The sequence below is a fragment of the Zea mays genome, chromosome 2 (assembly GCF_902167145.1).
Source record: "Zea mays cultivar B73 chromosome 2, Zm-B73-REFERENCE-NAM-5.0, whole genome shotgun sequence".
NCBI lineage: Eukaryota > Viridiplantae > Streptophyta > Magnoliopsida > Poales > Poaceae > Zea > Zea mays.
The window spans coordinates 185,354,347-185,372,838 of NC_050097.1; the positions used below are offsets into that span (position 1 = coordinate 185,354,347).

The 18,492-nt window shown below is 41.8% G+C and overlaps 1 protein-coding gene across 1 annotated transcript; it reads left to right on the forward strand.

Moving 5' to 3' along the window:
* Positions 1–13,442: 13,442 nt before the first annotated feature.
* Positions 13,443–15,277, forward strand: LOC103647424 (protein FAM135A). The gene is given in 6 exon segments (XM_020549359.2): positions 13,443–13,566; positions 13,569–13,612; positions 13,695–13,953; positions 14,031–14,236; positions 14,350–14,400; positions 14,547–15,277. Coding segments are annotated over 6 exon segments (975 nt in total). The 3' UTR covers positions 14,838–15,277.
* The last annotated feature ends 3,215 nt before the right edge of the window (positions 15,278–18,492 follow it).

The following is an 18,492-nucleotide window of genomic DNA, read 5'->3' on the forward strand; positions in this document are numbered from 1 at the left end:
TTTATTGTATATCTAAACTTAGATATAAAAGATTACAAAAAATGAGGTGGAGCTATGTCCCCCTGCCCCACCCCAAGATACGCCCCTGCTCACTACTTTGTCACATATTATACATTTGGGTGAATTAGGCTTGCAATTAAAGTTTAATTTATGCATGATTTTTAGAGAAGTCCAATTCACTCTCTCTTAGCCATCATAATTCTTTCACTATGGAGTCATCTCTTTGATTTGAGGTTATTTATTTTGTCACGAAATATAGCAACAATGAGGGAATATCATTTTTTGTAATACTGCTAAAAAAAGATAGTAAGATTATCTTCAACAGCTTACACATCCTCATACATATATTCAAACTCTACTCAGCAAACACTTGCAAAACAATATAAAATAATAATTTTGGGTAAACTGCTGCGGACGGTATAAGAAGACAACGGTATACCAAGACAAGAAAATATATGTTCATTGGATCTTTGCCGGTGGACATCGCTTGAACTATTTGCTAACCAGATCACACTAATTTCCACGCGAGATGCATGCAACCATACCATGTAAGATTAGCTTAAGGTCTCGTTTGTTTTCTTTCATTTTGAAAAATTGAAATCTTACTAATGGAATAAGCTATTTTTTAGAATGTGACATTCCACCACTTTCCAAAATTATTATATAAGTCTATCTCAAATTCCTGTAGTAAGAGATGAAAATTAATTCTATGGATTTACATGCTATGTTTTCGATGTACAACTCATAACACACTCTTCTACTTGTTTCTCTATAACATAAATGGAGTATATAACTATCTCTCATATAATTTAGAATAATATATAAATATATTATATATATAAATATATAAACTTAATTAGTTTTGTCTAAATCTCTACAACTATTAAGAGCGGACTGTAGACTGCCCCCGCCGCTACCCAACTCCTCCTGCTACCGCGCGTCTAGCCCCGCGAAAATCGCCGAACGCCCGCTGCCTACCAACCGCTCCGTGCATGCCGCAACCGCCGCGATCCGCCCGCCCGCCGCAAATACTTACGTTCGATCTGTGGTGTCTCGAATCAACTGCCCCCTCAACCATCCTCGACCATCTGCTGCTCCTCCACCGTCCACACGCGGTGTGCTGCTAAGACGCAAACATGTCAGCGACGGCATGGCTTCGCCGGTGCTCACTGCCGTCGCCGACAGCTACGACTGCCACCCCTACTCTATCTTCGCCGTCTCATAGGACTCCGCTGTGGCCACCGACCCGCCTCCGATCCCAACCTCCTCCAATATGTAACCGCATCTCCCTACCATCCCTTCTCCCCATGTTCGATCTGTTGGATGTAAACGACGATTCTTAAGAATCTTCCTCGGCCTCGACAACGGTGGCAAGACCTGCCTGCCCTCCCCCCATCCCCCGACCGATCGAGATGTCTTGGGGATTGGATTTGTATCCTAACTCTAGGGATTTCAGTGTCGAAAGGCAAAGGTAGTTTCTTTGGTTGCTTGTTAGACTGCCTTGTTTTACTATGAGAATTTTTGTGATTTTTCATTATTCTGTTCAGGGGTTACTTACTTGTCATTTGTCTCCGGTAATTATTGCTATTGTCAACAAAATTAAGATGATGCCATTATCTGCTTATTTTTTTTCTTGCAAGGAATATTTGAAAATCTATCCTAGAACAATGGCACATACATGTATAAATACGTGGAGGATCAAATCAAATTTCCTGAATAACTGATTCATGTTACACAGAAGATATGTTTGGTGGTGTTCTCATCACAAGTTTTTTTATAGACCTAAACACCAGATTTCATGTTTATCTGTTTGTAACTTGTTGTCTTCGACTTAAATATCATAATAATATGAAATGTACTTTTCCTTCTGCTTGCAGGCTCCCTTCGATTATTTATAACATGTTGCTCTACAGTCTGTTTAGCCTATTGACGATGCTATTATCTCATCACCATTGGGGATCAATCTAACACGACACATTTGTTTTGGCATAGCTTTCTCTTATGCAGAGCTTTTCATGTATATTAGTATGGTCTGATATTAAGAATTAAGATGGCCACTCCATACGCTAAGTGGACAACCATCTTAAATATTTGTTCTGCAGTGGGTGCTATCGGTACTGTTTTTGGAGAAATGGGAGCTCTCCAGCCAAGTAGGTTATGTGTGATGGTTTCAATGACATTGTCTATAATGGCCCTCTGCACTCTCAAGACAAACTGAACCGGTGATGTGGATATTTCGTGGGTATACCTTTGGTCTGTGAACTATGTTCCTTGGTCTCATGCTGCTTCTCGACATATCCACATTGTTGAGTCCCTGGCGGTGTCTGCCAAGGCCACAAGGATGACTGCGACCTTCTCCATACCAGCAGACAAATGCTCGTAAGTCCAAAGATTTGAACAGTTGAGTTTTATTGTGCATGTGTATTGGTTCTTTGATGTTTCTTTTTTCCTTTTTGCCACGTACATTATTGGAGTTGTAATTTTTACTTTGTACGACTTATTGTTTAATTAACTGTTGGACCTAAGACTATAGGTTACGACTTATGGTATTCTCTACCTTGTTTCTTTACAGCTCATGGGGTTGAGTATGCATTTGGAGCACATAACTATTCGATTAGTGGAGTTTTGGAGGTGGAACCTCGGCAGTGACCTGGATCCTCTCCAAGTCAGAGAGTTCATGGAGATTCACTCATTAAATTACAATGGTGATACCTTCTGTTTGGTAGGTAAAAACTACAACCACTTCTATGAGGATATCTGCAAAAGGTTGACCAGAAATTTTATTCCAAGATAGGTTAATCGACTTGCTACAATGTATTTTTATCATTTGAGATCATCAGATAAAACAAAGGGGTGCGATTGTTGAACTCAACGTCTTTATCAGTTGAACAATTTGGAAACGAAAAGACACGAGATCCTTATGCATTTGCCTATGAATGATGGAAGCAACAACAACACTTTTGACGCCAATAGTGGGAGTTCATACTCAGCTGTTCAACCAAGTAGATAATTGTATCCACTCTTTGTTTTTGTTGAGGAATGTATTATATGACATTAATCGTTTTCCAGTAAGTTACCTGGTGAACAATATTTCAGCAAGTTATTTGAGTGATTATATCTGTATGCTCCATATGAATGCCTTTTCATTTTAGTATATCACATCCGAATTACCAACCTTTATACTGACAGTGTGATAAGCATTGAACAAAAGTTTTTTATATGTTGAATATTCAACATTATGTGTATAATTTTATATATACATAAATATAATATTCTCATACGCGTGATTGATCCGTTGGTATATTGTTGAAATATTGTTTTTTACGATACATGTGCTGACATGACCATGCTTTGATCTGCCTGTAGGTTGAACCGTATAAGCTTTATTTCTTTTAGGCTCGACTATATGATAGCTGTTACTTAATCTGTGTTGATCTATGTAAATGTGGCAACACTTGGCAGTTTCATGCTTTTACTAATGGAGGTCTTGTACTGTTGAAATTTAGAGAAATCTTACATTTATGTTTTTGAGCACATATTGCTCCAACTTATATGTCTGCCAACACAAGTATTGACATGCGGATGTTTACTTGTTTAGATCATTGAAGGATCCGGCAAGGTTGCTATTAGAGGATGATTAATTATCTTACGTTATTCCAGTTCCCTTGGAGCACTTAAGTTTTTAATAACTAATCAGGTATTCACAAGGTATGGACTCCAAAAGTTGTTTGGCCTAGACTGCTTGGCACTCACCTCAGACCAATCCCCACTTTACCCTGATCTTCCATCTAATATTGTAGAGCCCAAAATTTGTATCAAAGAAAAATAAGGTTATAAATAAATCAATATGTTTATAAGTGGGTATCTTGGGGTTATGGAACCCTTGAGATCATTTGAGTTTGTTTTATTTGTGCATATACAGTAAATGGAATTATATTGGTTAAACAACAAATAAATATAGAAAAAATGCATATCATGCTGGATTTCCTGTATTTTCGCATTTGTATTCAAATTTGTGAGACAAGTTTATTTTGGAAAATAGAACTTGAAAATGGAAAGAAAGGATTAAAAACAACAAAAAGGGGACCTTCAATACTCGTCATGGGCCGAATTCTTCCCTGGCTCGGCCCAGCTCGGGTCTTCCTCGGCCCATGTGGCCGCGCGCGCTCACCCACTGGCGTCGTGACCCACGCCGTCAGCCACTCCTCTCCTTTCTCTCAGTGTGCACACCGACGGATGGGCCAGTCGCTCAGATCATCTTCCTCCTAACCACCTGCGCAACAACCGCGCGCCTGCTGTGGGGTCGGGCGCTGGGAAACTCGGACTTGGCCTCGCGCTTACTCAAACTTGAGCTAACCCCGATCTGTAGGGTCCGCCTCGCTAGGCGTATCCTCTTCTCCATCCATAACAGCCATGGCCAAACTCCATGGCCGGTCCCCCGCTTGCATGCACCGATTTGAGCTCCATGGCTCAACCGCCCATGCAGAGTCGTCGGGTTCTGTTACAACCACCCGTTCTCCCAGCTGGCCGCCAGGTGCGGACTCCATGGGCCATATAAAGTCGTGCCCGGGTCTCCTGTTGTGTGGTGAGTGGAAGCCGAGGGCCGCCGCGGTTGCAAGAACTGGGCTGTGGTGCACGCCGAAGCGAACCATGGGCTAATAGAGCGAAGGTAGTGCTTGGAGTTCGAAGGAAAGTTTGCCAGAGTTCACGTCTCGTGGGGAACTTCACTGTGTCGACGATGGCCAGCCTCGTCGTCGATTGTGTCGATGGCCAGCCTCGTCGTTGATTGAGCATCGCGGCCAAGTCTGTTGTGACCGGGATTCTTCAACACGTTCCACCTCGAGGTATGGATCCAAATGCTAGCAGCAGCATCTCTCAACTACTTCCGCGTGATGCGATGGTGCTGGGTACGTAGATGTGCTTCCGCTCTCTGCTGCATGCCGTTGTAGGCCATCCTATTGCCTCTCACGCCCTAAAACCGGGTCTCCGGCTAACCACCTAGCTTGCGGACAAACTCTCGCCGACGGAGGTTCACCATGCCGCATGGACAGCTTCGCCTTGCCTCCTAACCTTCGGTAATGCCCCTTGGATCGATTCGACACCTTCTCTGCATTGCTTAGCACCTAGTTACGCTTGGAATCAAGCCCTGGCATGATAATTGGGTGCTCCGCGGTCATGGCGCCGCCGTGGGTAGGGCCGGCGTGCTGCCGTATTCCGGCTGGGAGGAAGAAAACTGGCAGCCATTGGATTGGAAGTTGACGGTTAGGATGGGTTATGGGAAGGATGTACCGTGGACCGTTGATCGCGGAATGGACGTATCGGATTAGATTCACATATACCCGTTCGACTCATTAAATCCAGGGCGTAGATCTTGGATCCTAGGGCTCGGGTTGCGTACCGATTTGTGCGCGGCCAGATTTAATCGTGACCTTTGGTTTGGATCGGACGGCTCTGAATCAACGATACCCCTTCGCCCTGGCTTTCTTTCTAAAGAGACCCCGGAAAACTTGCTATTCAACCCGCGGTCTATCGCCTGGGTTCTCTGTGTCTTGGTGCACTTTGCGCCAGGGCCCCTGCACTTCCTAATATTAGTGGGCCCAGTCCAGAGTATTATAAAACAGAGAAAATAATTTATAAATGGGTTTTTAATAGATAAATAAATGCTAGAACTTGTTTAAATCATAGAAAATCCATTTTTAGTCCAAATTAATCCATTCCACTTTCTAAAATTTTGTAATTTTATTATCTACCACCTAGAGCCTCTGTTTTGTCATGAAAACAATTAGAAATTTAATCTCTCACTTAATCCATTCTAAGCACATAGAATCTTTGGAAATCCATAACTTAAAATCTATAACTCCGAAATTAATGATTCCTGTTCCTATGATCTTATTTTAATATGTATATTATTAATGTGTATTTTGTTCTTATGTGTGGTGTAATGTTAATTTTGCCTATACCATGTTTGTTTGAATTGCTACGACTAGCAGTGAGGTCACGAGTCACCTGAAGATCATCCTGGTACCTGGAATCTCAAGTCCCAGGCAAGTTGTGCCCTTGATCACTTCTTTTACCCACTCATGTTCTAATTAATCATAATGATCTGCATAGGTTAATTTGATGGGACCTAATAGGTTACCCTAGATTGTCTATCTTTATACCTTGTTTACCACTGAACTTTTTGGGTAGTACTTGCTAGTGCTTTATGTGGTTTTGGGTATGAAGATACATTATTCATGATCACACTTTTATTATCAGTTTATTATTACTGTTCATGATAAGATCATTATGTTAATTGGAACATGGAGAACCACCCGGGAAAACAGTGCTACCACAAGGGAGGAATGGGACCCCTTGGCTGATTAATTAGGAAAGCTAGTGGAAGACTACCTTACCCGAAAGGGGCAAGGGCAGTAGGGGAGTGGTCATTGTAGGGAGGCCCTCGGGAGGATTTTGCTGCAATGGCGGTCCTGCAAGGGATTCCTGCATTGGAGCTTCCTATAAACTGTAGCGGGTTTTCTGAAGCTAGTGGAACTTTGTAAAGGCATCGTAGTGTTACCCTGCCTCGCCTCCTCGGTAGAGGTGTATGGGAAGTCGCGATCCCTTGGCAGATGGGTAACATGACTTGTGGGTAAAGATGCGCAACCTCTGCAGAGTGTAAAACTGGTATACTAGTCGTGCTCACGGTCATGAGCAGCTCGGACCCTCACATGATTAAATTATGGAACTAAATTCAATTTGTCATATGCATTGCATCGCAGGTGATGTTGTTACTACTTTTGTTCTACTACTTAATTGGGGTATTTACTTATACTTAGTAATTGCTAATAAAATTTTGACCAACTTTAAAAGCAATGCTCAGCTTCAACCATCCTCTTTGGTAAGCCTTACACTTCACGTGAGCTCCCACCTTTGGCGAGTTCATGCACATTATTCCCCACAACTTGTTGAGCGATGAACGTATGTGAGCTCACTCTTGCTGTCTCACACCCCCACAGGTCAAAAACAGGTACCACAGGATGAGGCGCATGGAGGATGCTGTGATGAGTTCGTGAGAGGTCTAGGCCGTCATCTCCCAGTCAACTTTGGGTTGCTGGACCGTTGTCTCCCTATAATGTAATTATTTATTTTGTATAGAATTCCTGTTATATATAAAGATGTGACATTCGATCCTGTGCCATTATACATCATATGTGTGAGACTTGGTCCCAGCATACCTGGTGTTTATGTTCGCGCCCGGGTCTTGGTGCCCCCGAAATCCGGATGTGACAGAAGTGGTATCAGAGGAATGTTGACTGTAGGACGAAACCTAGATAGAACTGGACAACCATTGTCTACTTACCTTTGCTACTCTGATCTTTTCTAAACTTTCCTTAATCTTTCTCATCTATTTCCGCTTTACTCTGATTATTCTTACCTTTTCATTCTAAAGACAAATGTGGATTTCACACTTTGAAGTCATGTATCTAAAGTAACTTTTAGGAGTAGGAGACCTATTCTTAGGAATAAAAAAACAAAACTATTTTTTTATTTATATGCTTGAATGTTTGTTCTTGTAATACATGTCTGATTTGGATCTTTGATTAAGTGTGATGAGTTATGGAGTAATGTCCACAATTACATCTGTATATACATATAGGCATAAATATAAATAAATAAAATTCATAAGATAGCTAATCAACTTGGAATATCCCTCGTTAAAATATATTTAGCTTAATAGATCTATCTTATCTTAAAAGATACACTATTACCTTAGTAGATTCATCTTATCTTGAAAGATTCATATTATCCAAACCACTTGATTTATCCCACCATGATCATGATCTAGACCAAAATAATGAGATCTTAACTAGTTTAATCTAGTCATATTCAGTCTAATTTAGATCCTATCTAAGCTTATATGATCCAATCTAGTGTGAGTTACTTAATGCTGGTACAAAGGATAAGGCCATACTCCAAATTCACTTAAGCCTAAATTGGTGACTTAGAGCAACTAAGCCCTACACGACAACTTGACCTACATAATAGGTTACATAACTTATCCAACCAACCTAGAAGCAAAACAACAAGATAGACAGTGCTTAAATTTACTTAACTCATAACCACCTCCTACCCTACTTTGGGTACATACAAATCTGCCTTAACTACATGTTCCTAATTCGGATAACAACTTCAAGAACAAAGATCGAAGATGATCGGCTTCATCAAATCAAGGAAGAATAAGATTCAAGCTAGATCCTCAAGGGAATCAAGATCCACAATCTTGGATGGAGTCTTTTCTTACCCTACTCTTTCTTACCCCAAACCTATAAATGCTTTAAAGATATCTTTTATCCTGCATAATAAAGTGGCTATACCCATAAAGACCCAGGCTTTCCTAATCACTTGATGATTTGCGATATAGAAAAAAAAAAGAAAAGTTTTGGTATTAAAATCAATTAGAAACTAACCCATAGACTACAAATAATTTCTTCTACATCCTTTTTCTTACAAATCTCGAGGACGAGATTTCTGTTAAGGGGGGTAGGATTTGTAGAGCCCAAAATTTGTATCAAAGAAAAATAAGGTTATAAATAAATAAATATGTTTATAAGTGGGTATCTTGGGGTTATGGAACCCTTGAGATCATTTGAGTTTGTTTTATTTGTGCATATACAGTAAATGGAATTATATTGGTTAAACAACAAATAAATAAATATAGAAAAAATGCATATCATGCTGGATTTCCTGTATTTTCGCATTTGTATTCAAATTTGTGAGACAAGTTTATTTTGGAAAATAGAACTTGAAAATGGAAAGAAAGGATTAAAAACAACAAAAAGGGGACCTTCAATACTCGTCACGGGCCGAATTCTTCCCTGGCTCGGCCCAGCTCGGGTCTTCCTCGGCCCATGTGGCCGCGCGCGCTCACTCACTGGCGTCGTGACCCACGCCGTCAGCCACTCCTCTCCTTTCTCTCAGCGCGCACACCGACGGATGGGGCCAGTCGCTCAGATCATCTTCCTCCTAACCACCTGCGCAACAACCGCGCGCCTGCTGTGGGGTCGGGCGCTGGGAAACTCGGACTTGGCCTCGCGCTTACTCAAACTTGAGCTAACCCCGATCTGTAGGGTCCGCCTCGCTAGGCGTATCCTCTTCTCCATCCATAACAGCCATGGCCAAACTCCATGGCCAGTCCCCCGCTCGCATGCACCGATTTGAGCTCCATGGCTCAACCGCCCATGCAGAGTCGTCGGGTTCTGTTACAACCACCCGTTCTCCCAGCTGGCCGCCAGGTGCGGACTCCATGGGCCATATAAAGTCGTGCCCGGGTCTCCTGTTGTGTGGTGAGTGGAAGCCGAGGGCCGCCGCGGTTGCAAGAACTGGGCTGTGGTGCACGCCGAAGCGAACCATGGGCTAATAGAGCGAAGGTAGTGCTTGGAGTTCGAAGGAAAGTTTGCCAGAGTTCACGTCTCGTGGGGAACTTCACTGTGTCGACGATGGCCAGCCTCGTCGTTGATTGTGTCGATGGCCAGCCTCGTCGTTGATTGAGCATCGCGGCCAAGTCTGTTGTGACCGGGATTCTTCAACACGTTCCACCTCGAGGTATGGATCCAAATGCTAGCAGCAGCATCTCTCAACTACTTCCGCGTGATGCGATGGTGCTGGGTACGTAGATGTGCTTCCGCTCTCTGCTGCATGCCGTTGTAGGCCATCCTATTGCCTCTCACGCCCTGAAACCGGGTCTCCGGCTAACCACCTAGCTTGCGGACAAACTCTCGCCGACGAAGGTTCACCGTGCCGCGTGGACAGCTTCGCCTTGCCTCCTAACCTTCGGTAATGCCCCTTGGATCAATTCGACACCTTCTCTGCATTGCTTAGCACCTAGTTACGCTTGGAATCAAGCCCTGGCATGATAATTGGGTGCTCCGCGGTCATGGCGCCGCCGTGGGTAGGGCCGGCGTGCTGCCGTATTCCGGCTGGGAGGAAGAAAACTGGCAGCCATTGGATTGGAAGTTGACGGTTAGGATGGGTTATGGGAAGGATGTACCGTGGACCGTTGATCGCGGAATGGACGTATCGGATTAGATTCACGTATACCCGTTCGACTCATTAAATCCAGGGCGTAGATCTTGGATCCTAGGGCTCGGGTTGCGTACCGATTTGTGCGCGGCCAGATTTAATCGTGACCTTTGGTTTGGATCGGACGGCTCTGAATCAACGATACCCCTTCGCCCTGGCTTTCTTTCTAAAGAGACCCCGGAAAACTTGCTATTCAACCCGCGGTCTATCGCCTGGGTTCTCTGTGTCTTGGTGCACTTTGCGCCAGGGCCCCTGCACTTCCTAATATTAGTGGGCCCAGTCCAGAGTATTATAAAACAGAGAAAATAATTTATAAATGGGTTTTTAATAGATAAATAAATGCTAGAACTTGTTTAAATCATAGAAAATCCATTTTTAGTCCAAATTAATCCATTCCACTTTCTAAAATTTTGTAATTTTATTATCTACCACCTAGAGCCTCTGTTTTGTCATGAAAACAATTAGAAATTTAATCTCTCACTTAATCCATTCTAAGCACATAGAATCTTTGGAAATCCATAACTTAAAATCTATAACTCCGAAATTAATGATTCCTGTTCCTATGATCTTATTTTAATATGTATATTATTAATGTGTATTTTGTTCTTATGTGTGGTGTAATGTTAATTTTGCCTATACCATGTTTGTTTGAATTGCTACGACTAGCAGTGAGGTCACGAGTCACCTGAAGATCATCCTGGTACCTGGAATCTCAAGTCCCAGGCAAGTTGTGCCCTTGATCACTTCTTTTACCCACTCATGTTCTAATTAATCATAATGATCTGCATAGGTTAATTTGATGGGACCTAATAGGTTACCCTAGATTGTCTATCTTTATACCTTGTTTACCACTGAACTTTTTGGGTAGTACTTGCTAGTGCTTTATGTGGTTTTGGGTATGAAGATACATTATTCATGATCACACTTTTATTATCAGTTTATTATTACTGTTCATGATAAGATCATTATGTTAATTGGAACATGGAGAACCACCCGGGAAAACAGTGCTACCACAAGGGAGGAATGGGACCCCTTGGCTGATTAATTAGGAAAGCTAGTGGAAGACTACCTTACCCGAAAGGGGCAAGGGCAGTAGGGGAGTGGTCAGTGTAGGGAGGCCCTCGGGAGGATTTTGCTGCGATGGCGGTCCTGCAAGGGATTCCTGCATTGGAGCTTCCTATAAACTGTAGCGGGTTTTCTGAAGCTAGTGGAACTTTGTAAAGGCCTCGTAGTGTTACCCTGCCTCGCCTCCTCGGTAGAGGTGTATGGGAAGTCGCGATCCCTTGGCAGATGGGTAACATGACTTGTGGGTAAAGATGCGCAACCTCTGCAGAGTGTAAAACTGGTATACTAGCCGTGCTCACGGTCATGAGCAGCTCGGACCCTCACATGATTAAATTATGGAACTAAATTCAATTTGTCATATGCATTGCATCGCAGGTGATGTTGTTACTACTTTTGTTCTACTACTTAATTGGGCTTGGTATTTACTTATACTTAGTAATTGCTAATATAATTTTGACCAACTTTAAAAGCAATGCTCAGCTTCAACCATCCTCTTTGGTAAGCCTTACACTTCACGTGAGCTCCCACCTTTGCCGAGTTCATGCACATTATTCCCCACAACTTGTTGAGCGATGAACGTATGTGAGCTCACTCTTGCTGTCTCACACCCCCACAGGTCAAAAACAGGTACCACAGAATGAGGCGCATGGAGGATGCTGTGATGAGTTCGTGAGAGGTCTAGGCCATCGTCTCCCAGTCAACTTTGGGTTGCTGGACCGTTGTCTCCCTATAATGTAATTATTTATTTTGTATAGAATTCCTGTTATATATAAAGATGTGACATTCGATCCTGTGCCACTATACATCATATGTGTGAGACTTGGTCCCAGCATACCTGGTGTTTATGTTCGCGCCCGGGTCTTGGTGCCCCCGAAATCCGGATGTGACAAATATGGTATGCATAATCGTTTTAAACAAGTTTGAGTCAAGGAATTTAAGGGAAACCGGTGTGGATTTTATATGTACTAACTCATGTTGTCAGTTATGATAATTTTGGTGTCTTTCTTTTGGATTCTGAGCATTGTGTTGAGTGAAGTAAAGATGCATAGTCTTGCTGATGGTGCTGTCCTATGGATGGGCTGCTCGGTAGCACCTCCAGGTGTTTGGTTATGCTGGTACCTGGCAACGCTCAATAGAGATCCTTGAAATGGTTGCCCACTAGGACCCTGGTAGCCAATGTTCTTGCTACAAGCATAATGGCAGTTCTTGCTATAACATCCAAAGTGGTATGAGCAAACAATTTTTCATACAGATTCACTGTTTGCGGTTGGTATATTGACTCTTCCATACATCAGCCTTTACACCTGATTTATTTAATTTTTCTTACAGGTAAATAGAGATCCTTGAAATGGTTGCCCACTAGGACCCTGGTAGCCAATGTTCTTGCTGCAAGCATAATGGCAGTTCTTTCTATAACATCCAAAGTGGTATGAACGAACAATTTTTTATACAGATTCACTGTTTGCGGTTGGTATATTGACTCTTCCATACATCAGCCTTTACACATGATTTATTTATTTTTTTCTTACAGGTAGATACAAAGCGATCAACAACTATTCTTAGTGGAATACAACTCGACTTCCTTGGTTGCTTGAGCACAATGTCTACTTTTGATGCTGAAGTGTATACAATGAGAAGAAGTGGGCAGATTGCTAGGGCCTTCATTTATGCTGCATCCACCTTCATGCTTTCTTTTCTGCTAGCACAACTCTCTTCATGGTAGGTCTGTAATGGATAGTAGATCAAAGTATTTATAGGCTACCATGGTTCAAAGTATTTATAGGCTAGCATGGTCCATGGGCATAATCAGGATTAGAGATAGAAACTTATTATCAAATAGCCAATTGGTTGTAATAGTGATGCAATCAATGTATCTCGCTTTCAAGTGCCCATCGAGGATGCTACAGGCTCATCGACATCTCGGGCAACACACAAACATTTTGCCACACTGATTTTTACATATTATAGTGATATTTGTTGTTTTATATTGATGTTTTATACTAATTTTTAACTTACGTGGCAATGCACGGGCACACGGCTAGATGGTGTTTTCTATTTGAGCAGTAAATGATGTTTTATATTAAGTACAAAGCCTGCACAGAACTCTGCTTCACGGGCTGAACTACACCGAAAAAGCATAGCGCAAATGAATATTTGACACTGCTCTATTCTGTAAGCATAGTTGAGTGCAAAGCTTGCCTCTGAAACATTTACTGATTTGAAGCATTTTGCAGATCAATACACAATCTGTTCAAGATATGCATATAGATGCTGATCCTTCACATGTTCCTGTTGTTCTTATAGAAAAACATGGCATGGTTGTTCCACAACATAGTTCCAACAAGGATTTGGCTTCGAATGCTTCTGAACAAAAAGATACTGTTGTGCTACCTAAACTACAAGGAGAGTCTCTGGTACCCAAAAGTAGTGCTGGTAAAAAAGTGGGCGCATCTTGTGAGCTGTCATTTTTGTGCATGGTTTTCAGGCAAGTTACATTCGTCTCATTTGTGTTTGACCTGATTTAAAAGTAATACTTATCTGAACCTTACTCTGATTTAAATAAACAGGGCCACCATTTGGATTTACGTCTTGTTAGAAACCAATGGCTTCTGTTGGACCCTGGAGCTGATTGCCTAATGTTTGAGGCTAATGAAGATAAAACATCTAGAGACTTCAAAGAAATGGGTAGCAGGTTGGCCGGGGAGGTAATTGCCTTCCTGAAGAAGAAAATGGATAAACTTTCTAGATATGGAGGCTGCAAAGAGCTGAAATTAAGTTTTGTTGGCCATTCCATCGGGAACATCATCATTAGAAGTGCCCTAGCAGGTCTCTTCTAACTTTCCTAACAAATCTTTTCAGGAATCTGATAGATATTTTGCTGATTTTTCTCCCCGTCTTAACAGAACCTGCATTGCAGCCATACTTGAAGAACCTCTACACTTACATGTCAATATCAGGGCCTCACTTGGGTTACTGGTACAGTTCAAATTCTTTGTTCAATTCTGGACTCTGGCTGCTGAAAAAGCTCAAGAATGCTCAATGCATCCATCAACTCACTTTCAGTGATGATCAAGACCCCCACAATACATACTTCTATAAGCTTTGCAAGGTACCAAGTCTCTCTAGAGTAACTCAGACCGTTCAACTCGTTGCTGATTTTGCCATATTCTATTTTCATCAAGATGAATTTACATTTAACTATTGCTATTTTTGTTCATACAGTTGAAAACATTGGAGAACTTCAAAAATATCATATTGTTATCATCACCACAGGTTATTCCCTTTTCTCATCTTGAATAGTAATTTACTTGTGTACACGGAATTTGTTTTGCTGCACTAAATGATTTGGCCTCTCCCTATATAGTCCTTATAGCATGTCATGACTTGCGAGCAATGCACATGTTTTTCTTTCTTTCAAGGATGGCTATGTACCATATCACTCAGCAAGAATGGAGCTCTGCCCAGCTGCATCATCGGACACCTCAAAAAAGGGTCAAGTCTTCACAGAAATGCTCAACAATTGCTTGGATCAGATCCGTGCGCCCTCATCTGACACTCGGACGTTCATGCGCTGCGATGTGAATTTTGACCAGTCCAACCACGGACAGAGCCTGAACACCATGATTGGCAGGGCAGCCCACATCGAGTTCCTTGAGACCGACATCTACGCCAAGTTCATCATGTGGTCCTTCCCTGACCTGTTCCGATGACCAACAATGTCGCTCGTCTCTGTAATACTGCTGCATACCAAACCAACCAAATCGATAGCGCACACTACCGAGTACTGACTAGGCAAGGAAAAGTAATCTTGCATAAAGGCTCCCCTAGAATCCAACACTGCGACAGGCAGGGTAGCACTGTAAAGATCCTAGAAGCAGCGGTTTTTCCAACTTGCTAGATCTGATTCTGTATAAATAGTTGATTCTTTCGTCATTGCATTCATAGTGCTGTAGATGTGCACCTTTGCTGTGAATTTATAATCCTTTGTCGGCTGGTGTATCTAACGCTTCGGTTTAGGATGTGCTGACATTCAGTGAGCTTATGTCCAAATAAGCCCCCTTTCTTAATGTTTGGTTTTAGTCACCTTGGTCTTTGTGCTGCTGTAAATCCAGGGTGTTGTTTCTGTTTGGTGAAATGACTGCTACATGAATATCTGGTTCTGGCATCCTGCCATAGCCGATCTTGCTTCTGCTAAGGTTATTCCTATCAGGGAGGATATTGGATAGGATCGGAAAAAAATATAAAAGATTTTGATTTATTTGGAATTTAAACCTATGGATTGGGTAGTATTGAGACAGTTTAAATCTATAGAAAATTTAAATACATCTTAATTTATTTCAATACACATGAAATTGAAATAACTGAACAATCCTATTTAATCCACATGAATTGAGATCAAAACGAACACGTCGCTTACGCTCGCGTCAGTGCTGCGTATGTGCGTGACATGCTGGCTTTTCCGGTGGCAGCCGAGACCAGCATGACCTAGAGTCTGGTGCTGATGTTGGCTGCACGTCTGAAGCCTTGTCCAGAAGAGAACAACCGCGATTCTGGTATGCAGTTGACTGTTGAAAAGGCAGAGGCGGTTGGTCCTCTCAGCACCGGGTCATGGCAGGAGACTTCCGTATCCGATCCCGGTCGTCGTGCCGACCTTCGGTGACTGGTGCTATGAGAGTGAGTTGTGCTATGCCGGGCGGAGGGGCCCTGCTCTGCCCTGTCTGTCACCGCCGACGTAAACGTGACGCGAGGGGACCAGACCGACGGTAGCAGCCGGCCTACCGACGGGTCCGTCCGGGGACAGGGAGAGCGACGACATGTTGCTGTTGCTGCAGCACCAGCTCTAGCTGGGTGAGAGAGCCTACCGCTGTTGAACAGAGCTTTGCCGTTCTGCTCTGACCGAGGACGGTTCTGCAAGGGTCGCTGGAGGCCAGACAGCTCACGGCAGCGACGGGGCATCACAGGTTCACAGACTGGTGGGTGCTGAATTGGCCTCAGCACCGTCATAGAATGGGGTCAGAAGCACGAGTTATGGGGTCTGTCCCTAGAATGGGGTCAGAAGGCTAGAATGCATCAGCTGAGCTGCACTCCACCTCATCCCTTCATACCACACTGATGCTCCACGTTGTGAATCATCTTTGTGGAATGCATGGATTTTAAAATATTTTAGCTTGACTAACTTTTGTTAATGGTTTAGTATGATCAAGACATCCATTAGCTCCAACCAGCAAAACGATACTGAAAATGTGATCAAATTTGTAACAGCACATTGCTTAGAACAAAGCAGCTACGTAGATTTTGATATAGACTTTTGTCATGCTACATTATAGGATGACATGGGTGCGAAGTTTCAACCCTTTTAAGATAGAAATATCTGCCAAAGACCTGCAAAACGTATTAAGGGTAAATTTAGATATGACTCTAAAATGTTTTGATATGGTTGTTCGATTGTTGGCCATTAAAGAGTCACATATGTCGAAAGATGAAATGATAAAGGATAAAAAACATTATATGGACATGCGCTTCTGGGTAAGTTTGTTTCCAATCAATAATATAGTAATATATAGTATCTATACATATAATCCTCATGTGGGCATGTATATATATATTTATCCAGAGAATGGTTGGTTTTGGTAAACTTCTAAAGTACCATGAGGATCCTACAGCAGAAGAGTTAGCCAAAACACTCGACTGTTGGCCTTCATTGAACTATTATATCACTGGTTGTAAATATGTAAGTATGTGTTCATTTCGAATGTATTTATAAAAGGCACTTCGTTGCAATCCTAATGACTGATATTTTGTAGGTTCTTATGCCATGGAAATTCAACGGATGCTACGCACTTTTCGTAATCAATCATGGTAAAAAGCACGTAACTTTTATAGACTTTACACCCACTCAAGATTTGTGTAAACACATGCCATACAAGAGGTTTGCGGAAGCAATTATCATGTCCTCAAAGAAATATAAGATTGCCTACAACAAGAAACGTTCTGGATGGGCAGAAGATATTTGTAAGTAGGAACATACAATTTGGTCTGGTGTTCCAATTGACTTGAAAGGGTATTTTCTCAATACCATGTTCTCGACAGTTTAAATTTTTTCTATGATAACCATTGTATATAATATAGTTGGTCAAACATTATTCTATAGGGTTAATACCAGTTACTTCGTTCTACAAGCTATGATCATGTGGGGGAGTGCTAGACAAATGAAATTTGATAGGGTGAGTGGAGTACGTTTGTTTCATGTTCAAACATACATTTCAGTTACATAATATAAATTTGACGTTTTGTTCTCTTATGTCGTTGTGTGTAAGATGTAAAGATTCTTCGAAGGAACTTTGTAATTGATCTGTTAAATTACGAGGACAATTCATGCCGCTATGCCATCCCTACAAACATACAACAACGACTTATCAATATCGCTAAAAAGGATTAGATTAATGTACGGTTATCGACATATTTGCCTATTATTAAAAATTTTATATTCTCTTTAAAATAGTTTGTGCGATATTGATAATGTTTGTCACACGAATTCTGTATATTATAGAGACTATGCACGAGGCATGCAAATTAGCAAGACTCATACAAGCGTGGAACAGTGTGCTGATGGGGCAAAAGGGTAACTCATGCGTCTTAATATATTTGGCTTCCGAGCAAACTTTCTGCAGACCTCCAAAAAAAATATAAGATCCGATCAGATATGTGTCGATGCTCATCCTAGCGTACTCCCGTTGCAACGCACGGGCACACACCTAGTTATAATTATTAAAATGAAATTTAATTCCAACGAAACAAACGGAGCTTAAATGTATTGGATTAGTAATAGTGCTGCGCATGATTGCCGCATTATATTGTTGTTTATATGGCTTTGCGTTACATAGGCTAGACTTCTTTTTAGTCTTTAGAATTAAGCCCGGTCCACTTAAGAATCGGACTAGAGCCCATTAATTTAGCTGACTGCGTACACCGTCTTTGGTCGGCCTGCGAGTCATCCGTTTCAGATCGAGAATTTTATTATGGAGATTTTCCTGTATAGAGCCATCGCTTCAGAAACTATAGATAGTGAATCTATCAGATTCTTTATATTAAATATTATTTTCTAATTTCTCGTGAATCTACGTAGAGTACATGATCAAGCTGCAACTTAGGTGTATCACTTGATCTTTTTTAAGAGTTCTCTATCTTCTTATCGTGGTTTATCATGGCCAATGTAGAAGGTTTCTTGCGGGATTGGTTCGCACCTTGTATGTTATTCTCTAAATTATTGCTACCGTATATGCTTAATTTCTCAAATTTTAGTTGGTTGATCTATGTGGAGATTATACCATACGTGGTGTTGGATAAGAGTATATTTGTTGCCAT